The 26,308-nt window shown below is 39.6% G+C and overlaps 1 protein-coding gene across 2 annotated transcripts in view; it reads right to left on the reverse strand.

Annotated features, from left to right (window-relative positions):
• Nucleotides 1-26,308, reverse strand: part of BUD13 (BUD13 homolog) — a 173,174-nt gene that overhangs the window by 131,388 nt on the left and 15,478 nt on the right. For both annotated transcript variants that reach the window (XM_060304087.2, XM_030837521.2), the window contains exons 5-11: nucleotides 22,992-23,296; nucleotides 20,984-21,089; nucleotides 20,490-20,628; nucleotides 20,014-20,198; nucleotides 19,694-19,775; nucleotides 5,326-8,154; nucleotides 1,440-1,578 (exon numbers count right to left, since the gene is read on the reverse strand). In XM_060304087.2, coding sequence (XP_060160070.1) covers nucleotides 8,061-8,154; nucleotides 19,694-19,775; nucleotides 20,014-20,198; nucleotides 20,490-20,628; nucleotides 20,984-21,089; nucleotides 22,992-23,296 — 911 coding nt within the window. In that variant the 3' untranslated portion in view covers nucleotides 1,440-1,578; nucleotides 5,326-8,060. The remainder of the gene's footprint in view (nucleotides 1-1,439; nucleotides 1,579-5,325; nucleotides 8,155-19,693; nucleotides 19,776-20,013; nucleotides 20,199-20,489; nucleotides 20,629-20,983; nucleotides 21,090-22,991; nucleotides 23,297-26,308) is intronic.

Consider the following 26,308-nt stretch of genomic DNA (forward strand, 5'->3'; position numbering starts at 1 on the left):
ACCGCTCCTGGCTGGCAGACCACTACGCATCAACATCAGAAGCCGAGCTGGCCGAAGCAGGAGATGCCTTCCTGCGTGGGAAGAGTGCTGCCAAGTCTAATAGAGACACAGTGACCAGGGTGAAGTGCCTGAGCTCTCTGCCAAAGGGGGTCACGTAAAGATCCCAGCTACCCCTCATCCCAAGAGGGGGTGCAGAGAACAAGAAAAAGAGTTTACCCGGCCAGGATACCCCAACGCCACTTTTCTTGGGAAATCCAGAAATTTGGCCCTCCCAAATCTGCAGCCACTTACAGACTCTGATCTCTCCCTGACCACAGAGGTGAGGTATGTATGCAGTTAACACATGCTTGACACGTGGTAAGTACTTAACAAAAGATAGCCATTAAAATCATCAGCATTATTTTATTATCATTATTTCCCCAGACATGCATTCCTCTCTTCCCAGATATCTTATCTGCTACCTCCCCAATCCCTGGAAGAAAGGGTCAAGGCTAACTACCCCTCTAGTACATTCAGGGTCTTCACAGCCAAGCTCCAAGCTGAAACTGCCAGCAAGCAATTCTTCCAGGACTGTGGAACTCAGCCCCGAGTATGCCGTGGAGATCCTCACCACAGAGGCTATGAGAAGGCCCTGGTAAGTACTCCTTCCTGTGGGTAGGACACCACCCCCTGGACTCTCCCTTCGCCTCTTACCTGGCTATTAGGGTGAGGATGGATGGGGGGAGAACTGCAGAGAGAGGAGTGTGATGTTTAAATCCTGGCTCTTTTCTATTGCACAGAGCGATTCTGAGCAAGTTACCCTCTCTTGCCAAAAGAAAAAGAAAACAGGCCCTGCTTACTAAGCACTAGACATTGTTTTACCTGTGACTCCTTGTAATTCCTGAGCTGACAGAGGGTGCTGAACGTAACACGCAGGAAGAGGAAGACTGATTCCTTTTTCAGCTGACTGCTCTCTGCCCCCTCCCAAGGGTAGGGGTTCGCAGGCACCAAATGAGAATCAAACTACCACCAGGACCTCCTACATGCCCTTGTTTTCTGAAAGGGTGAACCTGTGTAAGCCCAAGGTCAACAGCATCGAATGTGAGGCAAACACACTTTCTCTACTGAGCAGAGGAAAATATTCAGGTACAAAGGAGAGAATGAGTCATTACCAGATACAGTAATGTTGTCTGCATATGGCAAAAAAGGCCAGCGTCCTGGGGGAATCATGACTCGGCTGCAGCATGGCCCTATAATCTCTCTACCTACTTTTACAGGCCAGTCCAGCTGCCTGAAAGCCAGTTCCAGAAGTATTTATGCCAAAAACAGGACTTAAAACTAAAAATAAAAACGAAACGGGAAGAAAGAAACTGCCCAAATAACCTTTGCAAAAATGCGCAGTTCAGGACACACATTTCTTACCAAACTCAAACTTAAAACTCAGGCCTCAAGATAGCTACCTCACAGCCTCGACTCCGCCTTCTCACTGGGATTCCCCAGGCACACCCTGACCCTAGTCCAGCTCTTTGACTAGGGTGAGTAACCTCTTTAGAAAGGAACGACGCTCTCTGTGTCCTAGGTCAGTGTGTTCCAAGATACCTGAGGAAAAAAGAGATCAGAGTATTGCCCTCTTGCTAATGAACCAATGGCAAAGCATTAAGACTTCTCAAATCAGTAAAATCAATTAATTACATTCTATTTGAGCTACAGCGTCTGCTCACTGCTGTTTTTTGCCCTTTATATTTTTTGAGATATAATTCACATACCATAAAATGTTCTCTTTTAAAGTGTACAATTCAGTAGTTTTTAGTATTGCTCACTGCTCCTTAAGTCTAAACTTCAGGCTGAAGAAGGCATAGGAAAGGAAGAAGAACAAGAGGATCTGAATATGATTTAAAAATTAAAAAAAAAAAAAGTCTTCCATGGAGAGAAAGGTTTCCAAAGCCCAAGTAAGGGAGATTCTGGTCAAAACCTAAATACTACGTTTCTCTCTTGAAAATCTTTACCATATTGAAAATAGGATTATGTTTCTGGATCTAAGGTAGGGATAAGAAGTGGAAGAATATGCAACTGAATTTAGCCACCTATATCTTTGAAAGATTCTAGGTCTTATTATTTTGGAAAATGTGCATGGACCCAGTGCCCTGCTTCCCCAGTCCAGAAAAGATGTATCACACTGCCCTCTAGTAGCCAGCCTAGGAAATGACAGTCAGCTTCCAGCTGAACAGGCTTGGAGGTCTCTGCCCTAAAGGTGTGCTGTGCTCATACATGAAAAGGCAGAGAAATCAGAGGGAGGAGGAATTTATAAATTTTCACCAATGCCCACTAAACACAAAGCTTGCCCAGAATAGAATCTATCTGCTTCCCCTCCACCTCAGTCTCTGCTTGAATACAGGTGATAAATTCTTTTGTTAAGAAAAAAATTGGTGGTTTAAGATTTTCAAAGTATCTGAGCCTCTTAGTCCATTCAGGCTGCTATAACAAAAATACCATAGACAGGATGGCTTAAATAACAAATATTTATTTCTTATAGTTCTAGAAGCTAGGAAGTCCAAGATCAAGGTACCAACAGACTTGGTGTCTGGTGAGGGCCAGCTTCCTGGTTCACAGACAGCCAGCTTCTGGCTGTGCTCTCACATGACCAAAAAAGCAAGAGATCTCTCTGGGGTCTCTTTTATAAGGGCACTAATCCCATTCATGAGGGCTCTACCGTCATGACCTAATCCCCTCCCAAAGGCCCCACCTCCTAATACCATCAACTTGGGAGCTAGTATTTCAACAAATAAATTTTGAGGGGATACAACGTTCAGTCCATAACAGCCTCTTAAGGCGAGTTCTTCCTAAGAAACAGTGTAGGGCCCCACAATGAAGTTAAAACCTGAACCCATGTGGAAATAAAAGCCAGCTGTGTACAACAGATGTGACAATAGACTAGAAGTTTAACATGCTCACCGCCACTCACAGGAAAGGGACTGGCTTTAACATAACTTACGAAAGTATAAACTCAAAAGTAGTAACTTAGAGTAGGATCCAGTGTCCAGAGCCTATATTCCCTAGGGACTTTTTTAAAAATAAGCTTTTTATTTTGGAAAAATTTTAGACTTACAGAAAGTTGTAAAGACAATACAGAAAGTCTCATTACTCTTCACCCAAATTTCTTGACTGTTAACTCACCTAACTACGTTCATTTTTCAAAACTGAGAGATTAACAATCGCATAATTCTATGAACAAAATTCCAGACTTTATTTGGATTTTACCAGTTTCACCACAACGTTCTAACCTTGGGCCTTTTAAAAAAATGTTTGGGACTTCCCTGATGATTCACTGGTTAAGACTCCACGCTTCCAATGCAGGGGGCCCGGGTGCGATCCCTAGTCAGGAAACTCGATCACACATGCCGCAACTAAGAGTTCGCATGCCACAACTAAGGAGCTGGCAAGCTGCAACTAAGACCCGGCACAACCAAATAAATAAATAAAATATTTTTTTAAAAAATGTTTACAGCAAGGCACCAAAGGACCATACAGGCACTGCAGAGCCCAGGAGAACACTGGGTTCTAGTCCCAACTCTGCCACATGTTAACTATAGAACCTTCAAGTTTATTTTGAGCTGTTTCCTCTCTAACACTACCTTCCTCTCACAAATGCTGAGTCTAGACACAATTTAAGTTTACCCTTCATCTCTCTGCCTAAGCTCTCCTCTGACAGCCACTGACCAATTAGGAAAGAGATATTCCTAACTTGGTAGTGACTTCAGCTGAGACTCTCCAGGTAGAGAATGGAGTCCCTCTGGGATTTTCCACAAAATCCACAAAAGTCTCAAATGGGGGACGGGAGCGGGCGGGCAGACAGCCTTTCTTCAGGATTGCAGCAGAGAGGATCTCTGTCTCAACAACATCCACTTTTCCCCTCTTCCTGGGTGTGCATCACATTTCTCAAGTTCCTTTGCATTAAGGGGCAGCCATGCAACTAAGTTCTAGCTAACAGAATGTGAATGGCTGTGTGCCACTTCTAGAGCTGGCCCACAATATCTATCAAGCAACCCTCCAAGCTCTGCTCAGCTCACCAAAATGGCAATACCCAAAGCAACCCTGGCAGCCATGTTAATGTTGGCATCAGCCTGGTCCCTAAATGACTGCATGGAGTAGAGAATCCCCCTCCCTCTCACCCAATCTGAAACTACCCTGGACATGAGTGAGGAGGGAGGAAAAAAAATTCTATTGTGGTAAGCCAGTCCATTTGGAGAATGTCATAGCAGTTTAGCCTACCCCAACTAATACAGGTACTAAATGTCAATTCCATTAGAGCAAGACCTTGCCTCTGGATGTGTGCTTAGAGCCCCAGGCACAAAGAACTGAGTGGATCACATGCCTGAGGTCAGGACACACTATCTCACTCATCCATGCAAGGCCCCTCTTTTGTTTCCCTTTCCCTCCTTCATTCCGCATTCTAGTCCCATTCTGTTCCCTCCCAAGGACACTATTCTAGTAAGTTAAGGTGTAAATTCTCCTTAAAAAATACTTTCTGTGTTCAATTTACTTAGCTAATTTTTGCTATAAATTTCATTATTCCTTATTTTCCTCACCTGGAGTCTATCATGTCCTAACAGCTTGCATCTGACTTTTTTCTAATATTCCATCATATACATATACCACATTTTACTTATCAATTCCTTTAGAAACAGGCTTCTAAGCTGTTTTCAGATTCTCGCTACCCAAGATACATAAAGATAAATATCCATATACGTAACTCCTTGTGGATCTGTGCAAGTTTCTCTGAAGGATAAAGCCAGGAGTGGAAACTGCTTTGAGGCAGGGTATGTACAAACTTAATACATCAGTTACCTATTGCTGCATAACAAATTACTTAAAAACTCAGCAGCTTAAAACAATAACACCCACAGAATGAAAGGAAATACTTGCAAATCATGTATCTAATAAGAGACTTGTTACCAGAATATATAAAGAATTCTACATAACAGTGTGTATGTGTGTATGTGTATGACAAATAACCCAACTGAAAAGTGAGCAGGGCTTCCCTGGTGGCACAGTGGTTAAGAGTCCACCTGCCGATGCAGGGGACACGGGTTCGTGCCCCGGTCCAGGAAGATCCCACATGCCGCGAAGCGGCTGGGCCCGTGAGCCGTGGCCACTGAGCCTGCGCGTCCAGAGCCTGTGCTCCGCAACGGGAGAGGCCACAACAGTGAGAGCCGCGCGTACCGCAAAAAAAAAAAAAAAAAAAAATGAGCAAAGGATTTGAATAAACATTTCTCCAAAGAAGATAAATAAAGATATTCAACAACATTAGGCATTAGATAAATGCAAATCAAAACCACAATGACATACCACTTCACACTACTAGGAGAGCCATAATCAAGAAGACAGATAATAACAAGTATTAGCGGGAGTTTCCTGGTGGTCCAGTGGTTAGGACTCAGCGCTTTCACTGCCGTGGCCCGGGTTCAATCCCTGGTCGAGGAACTAAGATCCCACAAGCTGCGTGGCATGGCCAAAAACAACAACAAAAACAAGTATCAGCAAGGATGTGGAGAAACTGGAACTCTCATACACTGCTTTGGAAGTTTGGTAGTTCCTCAAAAAGCAAAACATGGAGTTAACCATATGAGTCAGCAATTCTACTCAAAGAAAAATGAAAACATAAGTCCATACAAAAACTTGTACATGAATGTTCATAGCAGCGTTAGTCACAATAGCCAAAAAGTGGAAACAACTCAAATATCAACAGATGCATGGATAGATAAAATGTGGTATATCCATACAAGGGAATATTATTCAGCCATTAAAGGGAATGTGGTACTGATACATACTACAACACGGATGAACCTTGAAAACACTACGCTAAGTGAAAAGAGCTAGATACAAAAAGCCATGTATTGTATGATAGTCCCATTCACATATTATATGAAATGTCTAGAACAGGCAAATCTACAGCAACAGAAGGATTAGTAGTTGCCTAGGGCTAGGGGAGCCGGGGCCAAGTGAAGAGTGGCTGCTGATGGATACAAAACTCCCTGTATCCAAAATATTTTTAAATGAATTGTGGTGAAGGTTATACAACTCTGTGATATGCTAAAAACTACTTAAACACGTTAAATGGGTAAACAGTATAGTATGTGAATTATATCTCAAGCTGTTAAAAAATAATAAACACCTCCTCTTATCTCAATTTCTTTGTGTCAAGAATTTGGAGCTGCGTGATTCTGGCTCAGGATCTCTCGTGAGGTTGCAGCCATGTTGTTGATCAGGGCTGCACACATCTAAAGGCTTGAATGGAGCTAAAAGGATCCACTTCCAAGGTAGCTCACTCACAGGGCTGATAAATTGGTGTGTCTACTGGTGAGAGGCCTCAGTCCCTCTCCGCATGGGCCTCTCCAGAGGACCACTTGAGTGTCCTCATGACATAGTAGCGGGCTTCTTCCACAGCAAGTAATTCAAGAGAATACAAGGAAGATGCTTCAATGTCTCTTATGACTCAGCCTCAGAAGTCACACATTTCCAGTACATCCTACCGGTTACACAGGTCAGCCCTATTCACTGTAGGAGGGGACTACACGAGGGCTTAAATACCAGGAGTCAGGGATCATTGGGGCCACACTGGAAGCTGGCTATCAACACTTGATATTACGAAGACAATGATAACAACAGCTAATAATTTTGTGACATGTACTATGTGCCTGGCACTGTTCTAGGCTCACAATAAACCTGTGAGGTGGGTAATATTATCTCCATTTCAAAGATGAAGAAACTAAAACACAGAGAAGTTAAGTGGCTTATCAAGGTCACATAGTAAAAGACATACCTGAGATTCAAACTCAGACAATATTCTCTCAAAAATTCTGCAATACTACATCCCAGATATTACTTATTTTCAATTAAGTTTTGCCCATTTGTTCTCCAGAATGGATGCACCAGTTGAAACTTCCCATGAGTTTTCATTCCCCATGAGAATTCAGTCTCTTCCTTATTTTTGCTGATAGATACAAAGTAGAAACTCATTAATGTTTTGATCTCTATTTCTCTTATTACTAGTAGTAATATACTTATTACCCATTCTGGTTTTCCCTTTAGATTTTACATATTCATATTCTTTGCCTATTTTTATTTTGTGTTTTGTATTTCTTTCCTATTTGTAGTAGTTCCTTCTACATTCAATCTCTTATAAATGTATTCCTTTATCAGTTTTAGACATTGGAAATATTTTCTCCTAATCTATACCCATTTTTAACTTTGATTATGGGGTGCTTTGTTGACTAGAAGTCTTTAATTATGATGTAGGCAAAGCTATCAAACCTTACGGATTGTGATTTGGAGATCTAATTTAACAAATTTATCCTCACCCCAAGGTCACAAAGACATTCCCCATTTTTTCTAATTGGCTGTAGCATTTTACCTTTCATTTAGGTAAAATCACTTTGGGATTTGTCTTTGCCTTATGTGGTTTAAGGCAGGGATCCAACCTTATTTGTGTCCATATAATAAGCCAATCTTCCGAGCACCATTATCTATCTCTTCCCCACTAATTTGTGACACTACCTTTACCAGACACCATGTCTCCAAACTGCCATGTCTATTCCTAAGTCTAGTTTAGCAATAATTCTTATTTTCTAAGAGGAAGGAGCTATCACTGTGAAAGTTTGTACTCATCCTGCTTCCTAGATGAATGAGAAATCCAGCTATCACCCTCCAAGATCCCTGGGGGTTCAGTATTAGCTTGTATTCTTCCCCAAAACAGAATATCCGTTTAAGAAAATTATTTTAAAAAAATAAATGTGTGTTTATTAAAAAGGGAAAACCCTAACCAAGAACAAACCCTGGGACACAGAGAAATCAACGCTTCCTCTGAAAGCCAGCAACAGGCAGTGTCGGCACACCTGAGAAGTACAGGTCCTTCAGTCCAAACATTACGTCTCAAATATTCTTCTGTAGTCAAAACTGGCATCCAACAAGTCGCTGGTCTGTGTGGGCCCTGATTATGAGCACAGATGACTGTTGCAGCTGGACGTCTGTCCACCCAGTGTCCACCACCACAACCCACAGCCACCCCCACTGCCTCAGAAAAGTTACATATCCTCAACACTCCACTTGTAGGCAAGTTCCTCCACCGCCTTCTTGCTGGCAAGCCTGGCAAAGCGCTTCTGTTCAAATCCATTGGATCTGCAATCAAGAAATACTCATCAGCCAGAATCCTGAACTGAACATTGATTTTTGAAAAAAGAGTTCACAATCTAATGAGCAAAAAGGAAAGTAAAGGCAATCATGTGAAAATATTTAAGACATAAGCAACAGAATCAGAAAGACAGAATAATCCACCCTCTTATTAGTCCTTGTTCAGTTCTTTCTCAAACTCTTGACAACTGTTTCAAACATTTACCGCTCTCTAAAGGCCCAACTCACTCTCAGCTGATGTCTACGTATTATACTTTATCCATTCATTACACAAACAATTAGTGAATTCTTATTATATACTAGGCACTGTGTCATGAAAATGAGCGTAACACAGCACCTATCCTGATAAACTCACAGACTAGTGGAGGAGATTGACATTTAAGCAAATAATTAAAACAAAAAGCATAGATTATGATAGAAATATGCATTGGGTATCATGGAAGCAGAGTGGGGATCTTACTCAACTTGGGAGGGGGATGGACAAGAATGGTCAGCAAAGCCTTCGTGAAGGGGGCCCCCACGCTAAGTCTGAAAAGAAAGAGTTAACCAGAGGGCCAGAAGGGTCAGAAGGGCATTTCAGCATAGAGCATAGCACAAGCAACAAAACGGCACAAAAGTAAGAAACAGCATGGCACATGCAGGGAACCAAAGGCAAACTGGTATGGCTGGAGCCTCAAATATGAAAAGAGAGTAGCACGAGACAAAGTCAGAAAGGTAGGTAGAGGGCAAATCATAATGAGCTCTGTAAGCCATAGTATAAAGCTTAGATTTCACCTAGTAAGGATAAATTTATTTTTTTTAATTTTTATTGGAGTACAGTTGCTTTACAATGTTGTGTTAGTTTCAGGTGTACAGCAAAGTGAATCAGTTATACATATACATATCCACTTTTTTTTTTTACATTCTTTTCCCATGTAGGCCATTACAGAGTATTGAGTAGAGTTTCTTGTGAACGATAAATTTAAAGTGGGAGCATAAACTGCATTTCAAAGAGATCACTCTGGAGGAGACTGAAGGCAGGAAAGTTACTGCCATGGTCCATGCAACAGATGATGAAAGTAATGATAAAGAAGAGGGACAGAAAGAGAGAAAACATAGTAGGACTTAGTGATTGATTAGTTATATAAGGGCAAAGGAGGAAGAGGTAAGTTTGACTCATGGGTTAATAATTTTAGTGACTAGATGAATAAGGCTGCCATTAACCAGGACAGAACACAAGAGTAGGAGCACGCTTAGAGTAGAGAAAGCTGATGAGTTCAGTTTTGAATATGTTTGCATTTAAGATGCCTCAAGTACATATCAACAGAGAAATCCAATGCACAGCCAGATACTCCAGACTGAGGTGCAAATACAGATTTGGGAATCATGTACATACAGCTGGTAAGTGAAGGTGTACTAGACTAGATTCAGCCAAGAGAGCACATGGAGTGAGAACAGCTAAGGGTTACAGATGGAGCCCTGAGAAACATTTAAGCAGGGGCACAGAGGAACAGAAGTTCATAAAGGTGGCCGAGATGAAATGATAAGAGAAAATAACCAGAAGTAGGGTGTCATGGAAGTCACTACAGGGGTGAATTTCAAGGAGTGGCCCTAAACTCCCTTCTAATACCATGTACTTCGTCTTCTTATATAAACTTCTTGAAAGAGTCTTTATTCACTGTCTACTTCCTTATTTTTCATTCACTCCTTGACACATTAGAACCTGGCTTTTGTTTCACTATGCTATGGAGTTAACGCTCTCTCAAGTCATTACTGATCTTCCTTATTGCCAAACCCAGTGCTTTCTCCCTCTCACCTAATCAGTCACTAGGTCCTGCCATCTTATCACTTAACCAATTTCCCACTTCCTCCTCTCTCCATTCGTACTACCACTGTCATGGTTCAGACCTCCATCATCTTTAGCCTAATCTACTGCAACAACCTTGTATCTTGTCTCTCTACTTCCAAATGTGTGCCTTGCAAATGCTTCGTACGACTGCTACAATGCATCACCTATCTAGAATGTAGAGCTACTGTTAATCCATCAGTGGCTCCCCTCTGCCTCTAAGGTAAACACCAAGCTCCTCAGAAATGTTTCCAAGTCCTTCAGTGACCAGGCCCCTGCTTACCTTTCCAGCCCATCTCACACAACTCCATTTCACACTTACTGCTATCCAACATCAAACTGCTTATAACAGGCCCCCACCCCACCAAACACTAGGATGTTCCATATCCTTATGACCTTGCAATACAGGATGCTCTTCCTTAAATATCCTTCCTTTCCTTCTTATCTTGGTTAATGACATCCCTTAAGACTTAGCTCATGTATCACCTCCTCTAGGAAGCATGCATTCCCTGACCAGTCTCCCAAGGCTGACTCTAACTACTCTTCCTTTGTGCTCCCAAGGCACCTTGAAAATCCTCTATAGTAATACTTAGCAAGTAGCACTGAAATTATTTACTTGTCTGTCTTCTCCTCTAGATAGAAAGTGAGTTGCTGTGCTCAAGGACCGTCTCTCACTAATTGTGAGACCCTGGCACCTAGTACATAGCTGCTTAAAATTATAATACATATGCTAAGTGCTACTGAACTGATTGGGATGACAGGCTTCCCTCTTTCCTAAGGCCTTCCCTAAGGGATCAGTTGGGTGAGTAGTGAAAGGGTGAGGAAGAAGGGAATCTTATTATGAATGGCACCATCTCCAACCTTAGAAGCATGCATGGTGTTCTAGAGCACAAGGAAACCGCTGCTTCTTGTCTTGGGGAGTAAGTACTTAAGAGAATCAACACTAATATGATCAAACAGACAAAAGGTCCTATGAATAACAAACCAAACCCTAAACAGAATCAAAGAAACAAACTGCAAGAGAACACACAGTGGAAAGAGATTTAGACCAAAGAATCAGGTGCCCAAGGTCTAATTCCAGCTTTATCAGGTGAGCTGAAAGACTATAAGTTGTTAAATTTATCGGGGCCTCCGTTTCTCTTTTAAATAATGTAAGTTAGTTTAATTGACCTTATGGGTTTTTCTAACTGTAACATACTATAGATCTGTTTTAGAAATATTCACTTGCCAAAAACAGACAAAAGCAGAAAAGGCAATGAAAGAATAAATAATCAGAAAGAAAGCAAGGATGAGAAAGGGAACTAAAAGGAAAAATCTAGGAGAAAAGAAGAATGAGAAGTGTAGGAAAACTACTGGGAGAGATGGAGACAAATTATACCAGTTAAAAACCAGGTCAGGGAGAGTTCTGTTTTGGGTCCAGAAATTTGAAAAAAAAAAAATAGAAAAAAGAAAAAAAAAAATGAACTCAGTGTAGCAGGAGTATCTTTATGGTTGTGGCTATAAAAAGATCTACTTCTGGCTATACAGCAAATTAGTATTCTGAAAAACCCTCCTGTTACCAAAAAGCCGATATACAGTGTGCTGCAAACGAAAGCAGGAAAGGAGCCTGAAACCACAGCCACCCTGAGGATACCTGCCAATATCAGGAACTAGAGCTCTGGATTTAGATGGCAGCTTAAAGGACAGAAGATAATGCCTTAGGCCCATATAAAGCAGAGTGGTAGATTCCAGACATGGCAGAGAACTAGTGCAAACTAACCTACACTCAGAAAACAATTATAAAATCTGGACAAAATATAAAGATACAAGTATCTGAAAGTATTTGAAGGCATGAGAGAGTGACCAAAAGCAGACAAAACTTGGGTGGGAGTCTGGGTGTCAGAAGAGATTTGTGAGGCTTTTTGTCAGAGGGCACTTCCCAAACTGCACAGCTCATGGAGGCAGAAAGCCACAGGCTTACTGGCTTAATGTGTCAGTGCAGAGTGAGCAGAGCAGCTGGAAAATCAGGGAAGAAATACTGAAAGGGAGGGAGCTTCAAAAGGGATGAACTCCAAAATCTACATACAAACTGCACCCAAATCTTTGGCTAACTGCTAAACTGTGCTTGTGCAGGGGAACCCCCCTTGGGCCCCATGAAAAACCAGCAGCTAGAAACTGAAAGAACTGAGCAGAAATTTTAGCTGCTGCCCACTGCAAAGAAGTTAGAGTTTGGAGTTAAAATACAGTCAAGTTAACTGTCTGCTGGAATAAAAATCAACACACTTCAAGGACTTCCCTGGTGGCGCAGTGGTTAAGAATCTACCTGCCGATGCAGGGAACACAGGTTTCGAGCCCTGGTCTGGGAAGATCCCACATGCCATGGAGCAACTGAGCCCATGTGCCACAACTACTGAGCCTGCGCTCTAGAGCCCACAAGCCACAAGTACTGAGCCCATGTGCCACTACTGAAGCCCGCGTGCCTAGAGCCCGTGCTCCACAACAAGAGAAGCCACCACAATGAGAAGCCCGCGCACCACAATGAAGAGTAGCCCCACTCACTGCAACTAGAGAAAGCCCATGCGAGGCAACGAAGACCCAATGCAGCCCAAAACAAATTAAATAAATAATTAAAATAAATTAATAAACAAAATTAAAAATAAGATGGTTACACCATCTTATTAAAAAAATCAACACACTTCAAAGGAATATAAAAGAATTCAAAGTCTCTGCAATGTACCATTCATAATGTCCAGTATAACATTTTTAAGTGACCAGACATGTAAAGAAACAGTAAAATGTGATGAAACTCAAGAAAAAACTATGAATAGAAACCAATCTTGAGATAACCCAAATGTTGCAATGAGCAGACAGGAATTCAAAGCACCAATTATAAATATTCTCAAGGGAAAAAAAATGACGCATAATGAATGAATAGGTAGGAAATCTCAGCAGAGAAATATGTCAAATGGAAATTCTAGAGTTGAAAAATATAATAAACTAGCTGAGGGACTTCACTGATGGCACAGTGGTGCCCGCCAATGCAGGGGACACGGGTTCGAGCCCTGGTCCGGGAGGATCCCACGTGCCACAGAGCAACCAAGCCCATGTGCCATAACTACTGAGCTTGCACTCTAGAACCCGTGAGCCACAACTACTGAGCCCACATGCCACAACTACTGAAGCCCACGTGCCTAGAGCCTGTGTTCTGCTACAAGAGAAACCACTGCAATGAGAAGCCCATGCACTGCAATAAAGAGTAGCCCCTGCTCACCACAACTAGAGAAAGCCCACGTGCAGCAAAGAAGACCCAACGCAGCTAAAAATAACTAATAAATATATTTAAACTAGCTGAAACAAAAAATTCAGTGTATGAGCCTAATAGGCTAGAGATGGCAGAAGAGTCAATGAACTTGAAATCAGATCAAAAGAAATTATCCCACCTTAAGAATAGAGAGAAAAATAATGATAGAAAAATGAACAGGACTTCAGAGATCTGTGGGATAATATCAAGTAGTGGAAATAGTGTAATTGGAGAAGGAAAAGTGGTTTAAAAAAAAGGAATTGAACAAAAAACAGCCAAATACCTCCTAAATGTGAGAAACATGAACTCATAAATCCAAAAAGCTCAACAAACTCAAAAAAGGATAAATACAAAGAAAACCACACCTAGGTACATCATAGTCAAACTGCTGAAAACCAAAGACCAGAAGGAAATCTTGAAAGCTGCCAGAGAATATATTATAATATGTATATGTTGGGGTTAGGGGGTGAGACAATGAAACAAATGAAATCTGAGGGTTGACTTCTAATTGGAAACAATGGAGGCCAAAAAGTGATGAAAAGTCTTTAAAGGGCTGACAGAGCTGTCATAGAAGTCTGGTACTGTCAATCCTGAGTTCTCTGTGTTGGTTTGAAACCTCAGGAGTTCCCTGGGTAAAATCTGAAATTGGCCCCCATACACGGAGGACAACAAGAGACCAAAGAAAGAGGCAGATCACTCCAGATTGGCAGGTGGCAGGTTTAATAAGCAAGGGAACTTACATACAAGGTTTGTCTTGGGCGCAGGACAAGTGGTTCTCCACACCTGCCTGCCAGAACCCTAAAAGTTTATATAGAGGCCTTATATATAAGGGTTCGGTCCAGATGGTCTCAACAACACCCTACTCTCTCAAGGCTATGTCCTTGAAATGGCTGCCAGTATGGGAAGAGTAGGCAGGATGTACATTCCAAGGACAGGGGAGAGGTAAGGGCCTCCAGTTGCCTGGGTCCAGCTCACAGGTCAACCAGTGGTCACATCCCCTCGATAACCTCCCTCAACACTATGCCAGTGAAAACAACCCTTCAAAAACGAAGGTGAGAAAAAATTCTCTAATTTAATTAATAGAACTGTGCCAATACCAATTCCTGGCTTTGATAATGTACTATGGTTATAAAAGATATTATCATTGGGGGAAGTTGGGTGAATGGTACACTAATACACTGTACTATTTTTTCAAGTTCTTGTGAGCCTAACATTATTTCAAAATGAAAGCTGTTAAGAAACAAAGGTGAAATAAAGACATTTTCCTATCAACAAAAACTGAATTTTTTGCCAACAGACCTGCACTGAAGGAATATTAAAACTTCCTAATTTCTTTAGGAAAGAAGGAAGAATACCAGAAATTGTAACTATGTCAGTAAGTACTAACAACTATGTATTTTTTTCTTTTGTTTTCTTAGTTTCTTAAAAAAATATATAACTGCAAAGTAAAAATTTTAACACTGTATTGTGGGATCTATACCATTTTTTATGTAGTATGTATGAAAACAATAGCACTAAAAACAGAGGTTAAGTAGAACTGTAGTGTTGCAAGGTTCTTATATTTTATGTGAAATAGTACAATTATAACTCTCAGTAGGCTGTGATAAATTAAAGATACGTACTGTGATCCTTATAACACTGAAAAAAAAATTGCAGAAAGGTATAACTAAAAAGAAAACAGAGCAATTAAAATTCACTACTAAATTCACACACCTAAAAGCCAAACCTAAAAGCCAAAACACTGACAATACCAAATGCTGGCAAGGATATGGAACAACAGAAATCCTCACTCTCTGTGGTAATGTAAAATGATACAGCCTCTTTGGGAGACAACTGGCAGTTTCCTATAAAATTAAACATAATCTCAACAATACAATATAGCAATCATTGGGTATTTACCCAAGTAAACTGAAAACTATATCCACATAAAAACCCATACACAAATGTTTACTGCAGCTTTATTCACAACTGCTAAAAACTGGGAGCAACCAAGATATCCTTCAACTGGGGAATAAACAGACTGTGGTATACCCAATCCAATGCAATACTACTCAGTGATAAACAAGGAATACAGTACTGATTCATGCAAGTACATGGATGAATCTTAAAATGCATTTTGCTAAGTGCAAAAGGTCAGACTCAAAAGGTTACACATTGTATGATTCCATTCATGTAACACTCTGGAAAAGACAAAACTATAGGGACAGAAAACAACAGCAGTAATTATAAGGGGTTGGTGGAGGAGGTATAAATGACTAAAAGAAGACTTACACAGGAAATTTTAGAATGATGGAACTATTCCATACAGTACTAGGGTGGTGAATGAATGACTCTACTCATTTGTTAAATCCCATAGAACTATACACCATAATGAGTAAACACTAATATAAGTAAACTATAAAAGAAAAAAATTACCCAGGATGTTTGGGGGGGGTACGGGGGCTGACTCTTTATGTTGGAAAATAGTATTTTGATTAGAAATTATAAGGGTAAGAACAAAATGAACTGCACATAAATGCTACACTCTAGATGGTAAATTAGTTTCTCATTTCTGAATTTCTCAATTTTGAAACTGTTTTACATGTGTCCTGGGATGAGCAAAATGGATGGTGGATGGTGGGTGCCAGGTTTCTCAATGTTGGGGAGGTAAGCAAAAAGGAAAGGTAATACTTGGTTAGAGTCAGTTACATCAACATGAACTCTTATTTATATATATATGTAAATATATGTGTATATACAACACACTTGCAGGTGGATAGACGCAGAAACAATTGTAGATATGTGTGTATACACAGACTACTATACACGCATTAACTAGCTCTGTCTGCTGAGAGGGTCTAGAAACAATGACACCTCAGTAACAACAAGCACTCTAGCAGTTGGATCTTGGTTTCTAAATATCTTTCCCCATTAAAAGCAGCCAGGATTTCTTAAAGAAATGGCTATTTTAGGCACTGGGGCAGAGAAAACACAATATGAGCCTGAAGCACCTTATAGTAACAGAAAGTCAAAGAATGCTCAAAAAATAAAAGGATAGGCATATAAAAGGGACTCCTGAGAGAACTCCCAATGGCCAAAGAACAAAACAATTTAAGCAACAAAATAAATAACATACTATTAGATTACTATACAAAGTATAAAATATACATGAGTCCATACTGATATAAACAAATGATTGAGAAAATAAATGGTGAGATGAAACAGATCTTCCTTACAGAAAAAGTCTAAATAATATATGTAGATATCCTTCTGTAGGTCTCCTTTTGAGTGCAAGCTGAACTCAGTTGACTCACTTCCAGAGAAGAGAGTATGAAAGAAGAAAAACAGCAATTTTAAAGCAGAGAAACCTGGCAAACACTCACTACCTTAACCCAGTGATCCAGGTTAACATTACTAGTGATGTCATGTGGATATCATGTAACCCCTAAAATGATGTGATGAGAAGGACACTCCACCACTGTGGAAGTCTTTCCAAAAACCCATACCCTCAGGCTAATCATGAGAAAAACATCAAACAAACTCAATTTGAGGAACAGTCAACAAAAATACCTGACCATACCCCCCCCCAAAAATGTTAAGGTTACAAAGAACAAAGAAAGACTGAGAAACTGACACAGATCAGAAGAGACTGAGGAGACATGACAACTAAGTACAATGTGGTATCCTGAATTGCATCCCTGAACAGAAAAAGAACATTAATAGAAAACTGGTGAAAACTAAATAAAATCTGGTGCATTAATAATAACATACTAATGTTGGTTTCTTAGATTTGATTAATGTACCATGATAATATAACGAATGGTAACAAAACTGGATAAGGAGTTTACAAGAATTCTTTATACTATCTCTGCAAATTTTCTATAAATCTAAAATTATTCCAAATTACTTAAAAAAAGAATACAAAAAAATTTTTTCAAAACACTACCCCAAGCAACTGCAAAATACACATTATCTTCAAGTGCAAATGGGCTATTCACCAAGGTAAACCATATACTGGGCCATAAGACAGGCTTAATAAATTTCAAAAGATCAAAATATTACATAGTGTATTCTCTTACCTCAATGGAATTAAATTGGAAATCAATAACAATGAGATATCTAGAAAAGTCTAAATGTTTGGAATTCTAAAATACACTCATAAGTAAATCATGGCTCAAAGAATGAACCAAAAGGAAAATCAGAAAATATTTTGAATAAAATCCAACATACATTCCTGAAAAAAGACATTCCTTGGCAAACTAGGAATAGAAATTTCTCAACTCAATAAAGGAAATCTACAAAAAAAATTCTATAGTTTACAAGATATTTCATGGTGAAAAGGCTGAATGTTTTCCTCCTAAGGTTAGCAACAAGGTAAAATATGTCTGCTCTTACTGCTTCTACTCAACATTTGCACTGGAAGTTGTACCTAGTGCAATAAGGCAAGAAAAAGAAACAAAAGGCATCTGGATTAGAAAGGAAGAAGTAACACTGTTTATATTCACAGAGGACATGATCCTCTAGGTTCAAAATCTGACGGATCCTGCAAAAAAAGCCATTGTACGAAGTGACCTTTGCTTCAAGGAAAGTGGCTGGTAATATTTGTTGCCAATGATAAAATAGGAGCTTTCAAGCGTAAATTAGAATTTTGAAAAACTTGTACCCACTACCATGAACTCCTTTAGCTTCTAGTTATTTAAAGATTTTTGTGATGAGATCAAAGTTAATATTAATATGTATATATCATTATCTGATATTGTATATGAAATATGTTAACATTTGGAAGGTCTGAAAAACTCAGCAAACCAATGAACAGCAGATGATGTTATAAAATCATGCATGAGTAAAAGATATAGGAAATATCTTGCACTACCCAGTATATGGTTTACCTTTTTCCAAAATAGGAAAAAGACCAATGGATTTTAATCTAACAGTATGAAAAGCTTTTTGATATGGTTTCTGATTCCATATTACAAATAACCTTTAAGAAACTACCACTTATTGAGTTTTTGTGTAGTATTAAAAAAAATCTAGGGCTTCCCTGGTGGCGCAGTGGTTGAGAGTCTGCCTGCTGATGCACGGGACACTGGTTTGTGCCCCGGTCCAGGAGTATCCCACATGCCGCGGAGCGGCTGGGACCGTGACCATGGCCACTAAGCCTGCGCGTCTGGAGCCTGTGCTCCGCAACGGGAGAGGCCACAACAGTGAGAGGCCCGCGTACCACAAAAAAAAAAAAAAAACCTAATACACCTTCCTTTTCTAACTACCTATGTATAAGGTTGAATTTTCTTCCTATATTTCAGCTAAACATACTGCAACAGACTAAATCCTGATGTCTTCTTGTACACACTGCTGTATTTAAAATGGATAACCAACAAGGGCCTACTGTATAGCACAGGGAACCCTGATCAATATTCTATAACAACCTAATTGGGAAAAGAATTGGAAAAAGAATAGATACATGTATATTTATAACTGAATCACTTTGTTATACACCTGAAACTAATACAACATTGTTAATCAACTATATACCAATATAAAATTAAAAGTTAAAAAATAAAATACAAAAAAAAAGTCCTGATGTTTTCTATCAGCCCAGACATTAATGAGATTTGCAAGAATGTAAATCAAAGCTATCCCGAATCTCACTTTTTTTTTGTTTGAAAAATATAGTTATTTCTCTTTAAAAACAGGGTAACTATGTTAACGTAATGGCTTTTTTTAAAGAATTAATAAATACTTTTTAAACTTCTTAGTTTAATTTCTAATATGGTAAATATTAACAGCTATAACCCACATAAACAAAACTTTTTAGAGTCCTCAATAATTATTAAGAGTGTAAAGGAGTCTTGAGAGGACAAATTTTGAGAGTCACTGTGCTAGATGACAGAACAATGTCCTTTAGCAGGCAAGAGATGGGATCTAACATGAAGGAGAGGGACTGACTTTGGATAGGAGCATATATAGTTCATCCATGATAGCAGAAAGGAATTTAGTGCATGTGGGTACAGATATGGGTAGGTGAAAAGACAAGGTGGTAGGGGCAGTGCAACATTACAAGTAACTCACTCCTAAGGCAGTGAAGAAAAGATTCAAGGGTTACATTTTAAAGATACAACATATAAAAGGCTTCAGACTAGCACCTATCATTCATCCCCTCCAAACCTTAGAAAATATCATTAGAAGTGATCAGTGTCAAAAACAAAGGGTATCCTAGCTGGACCACCTGAGTTATTTGCCCAGAGCTTTGAAAAGGAAAAAAGGAAGGAGTATTCTAAGCAAGGGAAATGAGATTTGAGAAACAGAAGCAACCAAAGTGCATATTATTAACCTTGTGATTAGAGCAGAATATGAGGCAGAGTGTAGAATGATTTGAGAACAGTCAGGGAAGGTTCGGGTTAGATGGAAGAGAAAACAAAACTGTAGGAAATATTCAGGTTTACCTGTCTACTCCATCCCAGCGATATCCAGGCCAGATATTGAACCTGTTGGGAGGAGGTGCTGGGCCACTGTAGCGAGGTCTCACTAATGACAGGAGAGGGAGAAAAGTTAGTTACCTACGTAATTCAAATCAGAGCTGGATGGCAGTGGGAAAAAATTTTTTTGTACAGAAGTCTCTTGAGTTAAATCTAAATTCCCCAGTACAAGAAATCTGAAACTGTATGGGAAAGCCTTCTTTGCACATAGCTATGTATCATCACCCTACTGATTTTCTCTCTTCACGTAAGTCACCTCATTCTCTGGAGATTCCCAGAAGGCTCACCTTTCTTATTCTTGTCCTCCTTGGCCTTATTCTTCTTGATAAGCTTGGCCATGGGGTCCCCCTCTCTTTCTTTTTCTCTCAGCATCCGATCTAGATCTTCATCATCAATATAGCGGGCCAGAGGCTTTTGCATTTCCTTCATTGCATCCTCCACATTTTGTTGCTGCTGCCGGCTCTGTGCAAGCCTAGACAAAAAGAACCAGGAGTGTCTGTTATCCTGTTTAACATTTCCACTCTTACACTGAGATGTACTGCTACACTTGGAGAACCTCCGCTTTCCAGCAGCCTAGGCCAAATACTGAAAAAGGTAAAATTGTTGAATACCAACTGGAAGTGTGGAATATATCAGTATCTTAGGAAGGAGACTGAGGACACTGAATTTCCCATTCCTAAAAACAGCTTTGAAGGCAGAAGAATAGAGAAATGACTTCCTCCGGTCACTGCAGTCTTGTTTTTCCTTTCAGTGGTTCTCTTACCCTTTTCCCCACTGAGCATACAGCTCATCTCTCTCCGAGTCCTTCTGCGCTTTTCTCCTCTGCTCTAAACGTTCCAGTTTCAAATTCCTCTTACGACCAGACTTATCTCGAAATACGGTTTCAGCATACTGGAATTCAGCTGCAAAGGAAAATTATACTTTTAAAGATAAACACCAGGTATCAAAATCAGAAATAATATTCTAACAGCTGAAATCAACCACTTGGGGTTCTCATGCTAGATAAGAACTTTCACAGCCAGACTACTAGTAGTCCCTACCAACATCTAAGTGCATATTGGTAATGATCCTGAAAATTAACGTTTTTCAAGAAGGAAAAGAACCACTTGGACCCAATGAGAAGTTAAAATAATGCACAAAACCAGAGCTGAAATTTGACAGCAATTACAACTTTTAAATATCAAGTATAATAAGCTACATTAAAAAAAATAAAAGCTACAAGAGCCTCAACTGGTCTCTGCACTTTCACATTTTTACCTTCAAGTGCCATGGTCTCTTGGTCCCGTCTCTCGAGCTCCTGCAGCTCTCGCTGTATGTCAGTTAACACCAACCCAGTTTTAGCCCCAGAATACATGTGTGCAGCCTATGCAATGGAAAAGGGAGCATCCAACATTAATAAGATAATGCAGCAATAGACTCCATGGGTATACACAGTTAGGTGTATTTTTGTCTCATAATCAGCAATAACCAAACCAAAAACTCTAGCTTTATATTCTTATTACCAACCACAGGATTCACAAAATAGACAAGAAATAAAACTGAATTTCATGGAAACTTAACAGTACTATCAAGCTTACGAGTAAACAGAAACACAAACCAACAATATGCTAAAGGGAAGGCTAAGCATCTGTATTTCTGACTTTACAGCATATAAACCGCACACATGAAGACTCTCAGGTCACCTGATCAGAAACCTCTATCAAGCTCTAAGCCCTCTGGTAGAGATCAACACTGATAAAATATTTCATTTAAATCACAAAGTCAAGCAGACCTAAGATCCTGAAATTGTGGCTATATTTCAGGATAATGACAAGATATAACCAAATCTAAACTTCTTACTAAACTCCACTCTGTATCAAGATAACCAACCCACAATCAATGTATATACTTATATCCCGATATCCTTAAACAATGTGCTAAATTAAATTTGATTAATAGTAAATTGCCCATGGACTAAGCAGATACATAAAAATGTCAAGGAGTCCAGCTGAAACACAGACCTCACTCTGTTCCCCAAAAGAGAAGAACCCTACTTCCTGGGCTAGGGACAGGCTGGTCTACCCTACCAGGACCACATGGGCTACAGAAAAACTTACCTGAAACGTCTGTGTTAGAGGAAACGTGCACACCACAGGCTCTATCATTCTCTTTCTTAACCAACTCACTGGAATAACACCATTTTTTAAATTTTTTTTATTTTTTATTTTTGGCTGCGTTGGGTCTTTGTTGCTGTGTGCAGACTTTCTCTAATTGCGGCGAGTGGGGGCTACTCTTCATTGCGGTGCCCGGGCTTCTCATTGCAGTGGCTTCTCTTGTTGCGGAGCATGGGCTCTAGGCACGCAGGCTTCAGTAATTGCAGCACGTGGGCTCAGGAGTTGTGGCACACGGGCTTAGTTGCTCCACAGCATGTGGGATCTTCCCGGATCAGGGCCTGAACCCGTGTCCCCTGCATTGGCAGGCGGATTCTTAACCACTGTGCCACCAGGGAAGCTCTGGAATAACACTTCTTTACTAGTACTGGTGTTCTTTACAACACAATTACTCAGGGTTCACGCAGATTTGTTTTGCTAATTCAGGCTTCATCACAGATTTAAAATAATACAAAACACTTACTTCCCAGGCGATATGATTTCTAAAAGTCATTTTATATTTTAAGTGCCTCTCTTTGAGCTCTGGAGACCTACAGTCCAATTTATAACAGCAGACTGCTTATACTAAATGCTTACTTTGTCCCAGGCACTGTGCTAAGAGCTTTACTTACTGACTCATTTAATTCCCACAAGAACCTTATGAAGTACATACTACTATTATCCGTATTTTAAAGATAAAGAAGCTGAGCCTTAGAGATATTATGTATCTTGCTCAAATCTCACAGATAGTACATATAAGAAGTACGATCCCAATATGTAACCTGTTTGACACAAGGTTCATGCTCCTAACTCCACTCTGTAAACTACATTCTCAGTTTATTCGTAAGAAAATAGGAAGTTTCTGTGGACCTATTAAAATGGGATTCATGGAACTGAGAGGATATAAAGGCAGAAGCTATTGAGGGAATCTGCTATTTGCAAGTTCACCCGGGCTGGGTTAGGCAGTCCTGACTTCAGAGAGAAGAAAAGAGCCCTAGAGGTCCCGTGAGCTAGATTTACTATGCTACTAAGAGTTACCTCTTGCTGCTTTGGCTTGGATCTCTGGGACTTGTACAGAGCTAGAAGACAGGCGTTATCTCTCTCTAAGAGAAGATATGGCTCCTGAAAATTCTTACCTTCTTTCCCAGAGGCTGACTCCTTCGAGGTGGAGACAGGTCAGAATCAGATGATTTGGCCCTCTGTTTCCTCCTTGGTGGAGAGAGGTCAGAATCAGAGTTCCAGTGCCTAGGTCTATTCCGTGGAGGTGACAGATCTGAATCAGAATCCCGGGGCCCTGAACTTTGTTTATGCCGTGGAGGAGAAAGATCTGAGTCAGAGGCTTTCCTACTGTCACTTGGGTAGGAAGAAGCATCCAACATGTGACTCTGATGTCTCCTGGGTGAAGAGCTTGTATGATATTTCCTATGGCTGGGGGAGGAGCCTGGAAATTAAACAGTGAAGTCTTTAATTCCCTTGGCAGAATCTAAAAAATGAATTTGTCAGGCTAATGTTCAATATTCATTTAGTCCTCTTGTGAGGAACTATCACTAACCTAAACACAATTACGAATGACATGGGAGAACAGCAAAGTGAAAGACAACTTTTAAAACCAATAGGCAGGATGTGGGGTTCTATTCCCAAGTTCCTAGTGACTGACTAGCATGTTGAGATCTCAACATACTCATCTGTGCCATATATATATATATATATATATATTTTTTTTTTTTTAGGTTATTAATCTGTTTTGAGTTTATTTTTGTGTATGGTGTTAGGGAGTGTTCTAACTTCTTTCTTTTACATGTAGCTGTCCAGTTTTCCCAGCACCACTTATTGAAGACTGTCTTTTTCTCCATTGTGTATCCTCGCCTCCTTTGTCATAGATTAGCTGACCACAGGGTGCGTGGGTTTATCTCTGGGCTTTCTATCCTGTTCCATTGATCTATATTTCTGTTTTTGTGCCAGTACCATATTGTCTTGATTTCTGTAGCTTTGTAGTATAGTCTGAAGTCAGGGAGTCTGATTCCTCCAGCTCCGTTTTTTTCTCTCAAGATTGCTTTGGCTATTCATGGTCTTTTGTGTCTCCATACAAATTTTAAGATTTTTTGTTCTAGTTCTGTAAAAACTGCCACTGGTAATTTGATAGGGATTGCACTGAATCTGTAGATTGCTTTGGGTAGTACAGTCATTTTCACAATATTGATTCTACCAATCCAAGAACATGGTATATCTCTCCATCTGTTTGTGTCACCTTTGATTTCTTTCATTAGTGTCTTACAGTTTTCTGAGTACAGGTCTTTGACCTACTTCGGTAGGTTTATTCCTAGGTATTTTATTCTTTTTGTTGCAATGGTGAATGGGATTGTATCCTTAATTTCTCTTCCTGATCTTTCGTTGCTAGTGTATAGGAATGCAAGAGATTTCTGTGCATCAATTTTGTATCCTGCAACTTTACCAAGTTCAATGATTAGCTCTAGTAGTTTTCTGGTGGCATGTTTAGGATTTTCTCTATATAGTATCAAGTCATCTGCAAACAGTGACAGTTTTACCTCTTCTTTTCCAATGTGTATTCCTTTTATTTCTTTTTCTTCTCTGCTTGCCATGGCTAGGACTTCCAAAACTATGTTGAATAATAGTGGTGAGAGTGGACATCCTTGTCTTGTTCCTGATCTTAGAGGAAATGCTTTCAGTTTTTCACCACTGAGAATGATGTTTGCCGTGGGCTTGTCGTATACAGCCTTTATTATGTTGAGGTAGGTTCTTTCTATGCCCACTTTCTGGAGAGTTTTTATCATAAATGGGTGTGGAATTTTGTCGAAAGCTTTTCCTTCATCTATTGAGATGATCATACAGTTTTCCTCCTTCAATTTGTTAATATGGTGTATCACATTGATTGATTTGCGTAAATTGAAGAATCTTGCATCCCTGGGATAAATCCCACTTGATCGTGGTGTATGTTCCTTTTAATGTGCTGCTGGATTCTGTCTGCTAGTATTCTGTTGAGGATTTTTGCATCTATGTTCATCAGTGATATTGGCCTGTGGTTTTCTTTTTTTGTGACATCCTTGTCTGGTTTTGGTATCAGGGTGATGGTGGCCTTGTAGAATGAGTTTGGGAGTGTTCCTTCCTCTGCAATTTTTTGGAAGAGTTTAGGAAGGATGGGTGTTAGCTCTTCTCTAAATGTTTGATAGAATTCACCTGTGAAGCCATCTGGTCCTGGACTTTTGTTGGAAGATTTTTAATCACAGTTTCAATTTCATTACTTGTGATTGGTCTGTTCATATTTTCTAATTCTTCCTGGTTCAGTATTGGAAGGTTATATACCTTTCTAAGAATTTGTCCACTTCTTCCAGGTTGTCCATTTTATTGGCATGGAGTAGCCTGTAGTAGTCTCTTATGATGCTCTGTATTTCTGCGGTGTCCGTTGTAACTTCTTTTTCATTTCTAATTTTATTGATTTGAGTCCTCTCCCTCTTTCTCTTGATGAGTCTGGCTAAAGGTTTATCGATTTTACCTTCTCAAAGAACGAGCTTTTCGTTTTATTGATTTTTGCTATTGTTTTCTTTGTTTCTATTTCATTTATTTCTACTCTGTTCTTTATGATTTCTTTCCTTCTACTAACATTGGGTTTTGTTTGTTCTTTCTCTAGTTCCTTTAGGTATAAGGTTAGATTGTTTATTTGAGATTTTTCTTGTTTCCTGAGGTACGATTGCATTGCTATAAACTTCCCTCTTAGAACTGCTTTTGCTGCATCTCATAGGTTTTGGATCGTCGTGTTTTTGTTGTCACTTGTCTCTAGGTATTTTTTGATTTCCTCTTTGATTTCTTCAGTGATCTCTTGGTTTTTTAGTAATATATTGTTTGCCTCCACGTGTTTGTGTTTTTTACAGTTTTTTCCCTGTAATTTATTTCTAATCTCATAGCATTGTGGTTGGAAAAGATGCTTGATATGATTTCAATTTTCTTAAATTTACTGAGGTTTGATTTGTGACCCAAGATGTGATCTATCCTGGAGACTGTTCCGTGTGCACTTGAGAAGAAAGTGTAATCTGCTGTTTTTGGATGGAATGTCCTATAAATATCAATTAAATCTCTCTGGTCTATTGTGTTATTTAAAGATTGTTATTTCCTTATTAATTTTCTCTCTGGATGATCTGTCCATTGGTGTAAGTGAGGTGTTAAAGTCCCCCACTATTACTGTGTTACAGTCGATTTCCTCTTCTATAACTGTTAGCATTTGCCTAATGTACTGAGGTGCTCGTATGCTGGCTGCATATATATTTATAATTGTTATATCTTTTTCTTGGATTGATCCCTTGATCATTATGTAGTGTCCTTCCTTGTCTCTTGTAACATTCTTTATTTTAAAGTCTACTTTATCTGATATGAGTACTGCTACTCCAGCTTTCTTTTGATTTCCATTTGCATAGAATATCTTTTTCCATCCCCTCACTTT

The sequence above is a fragment of the Globicephala melas genome, chromosome 8, assembly GCF_963455315.2.
Source record: "Globicephala melas chromosome 8, mGloMel1.2, whole genome shotgun sequence".
In the NCBI taxonomy this organism is placed as follows: domain Eukaryota; kingdom Metazoa; phylum Chordata; class Mammalia; order Artiodactyla; family Delphinidae; genus Globicephala; species Globicephala melas.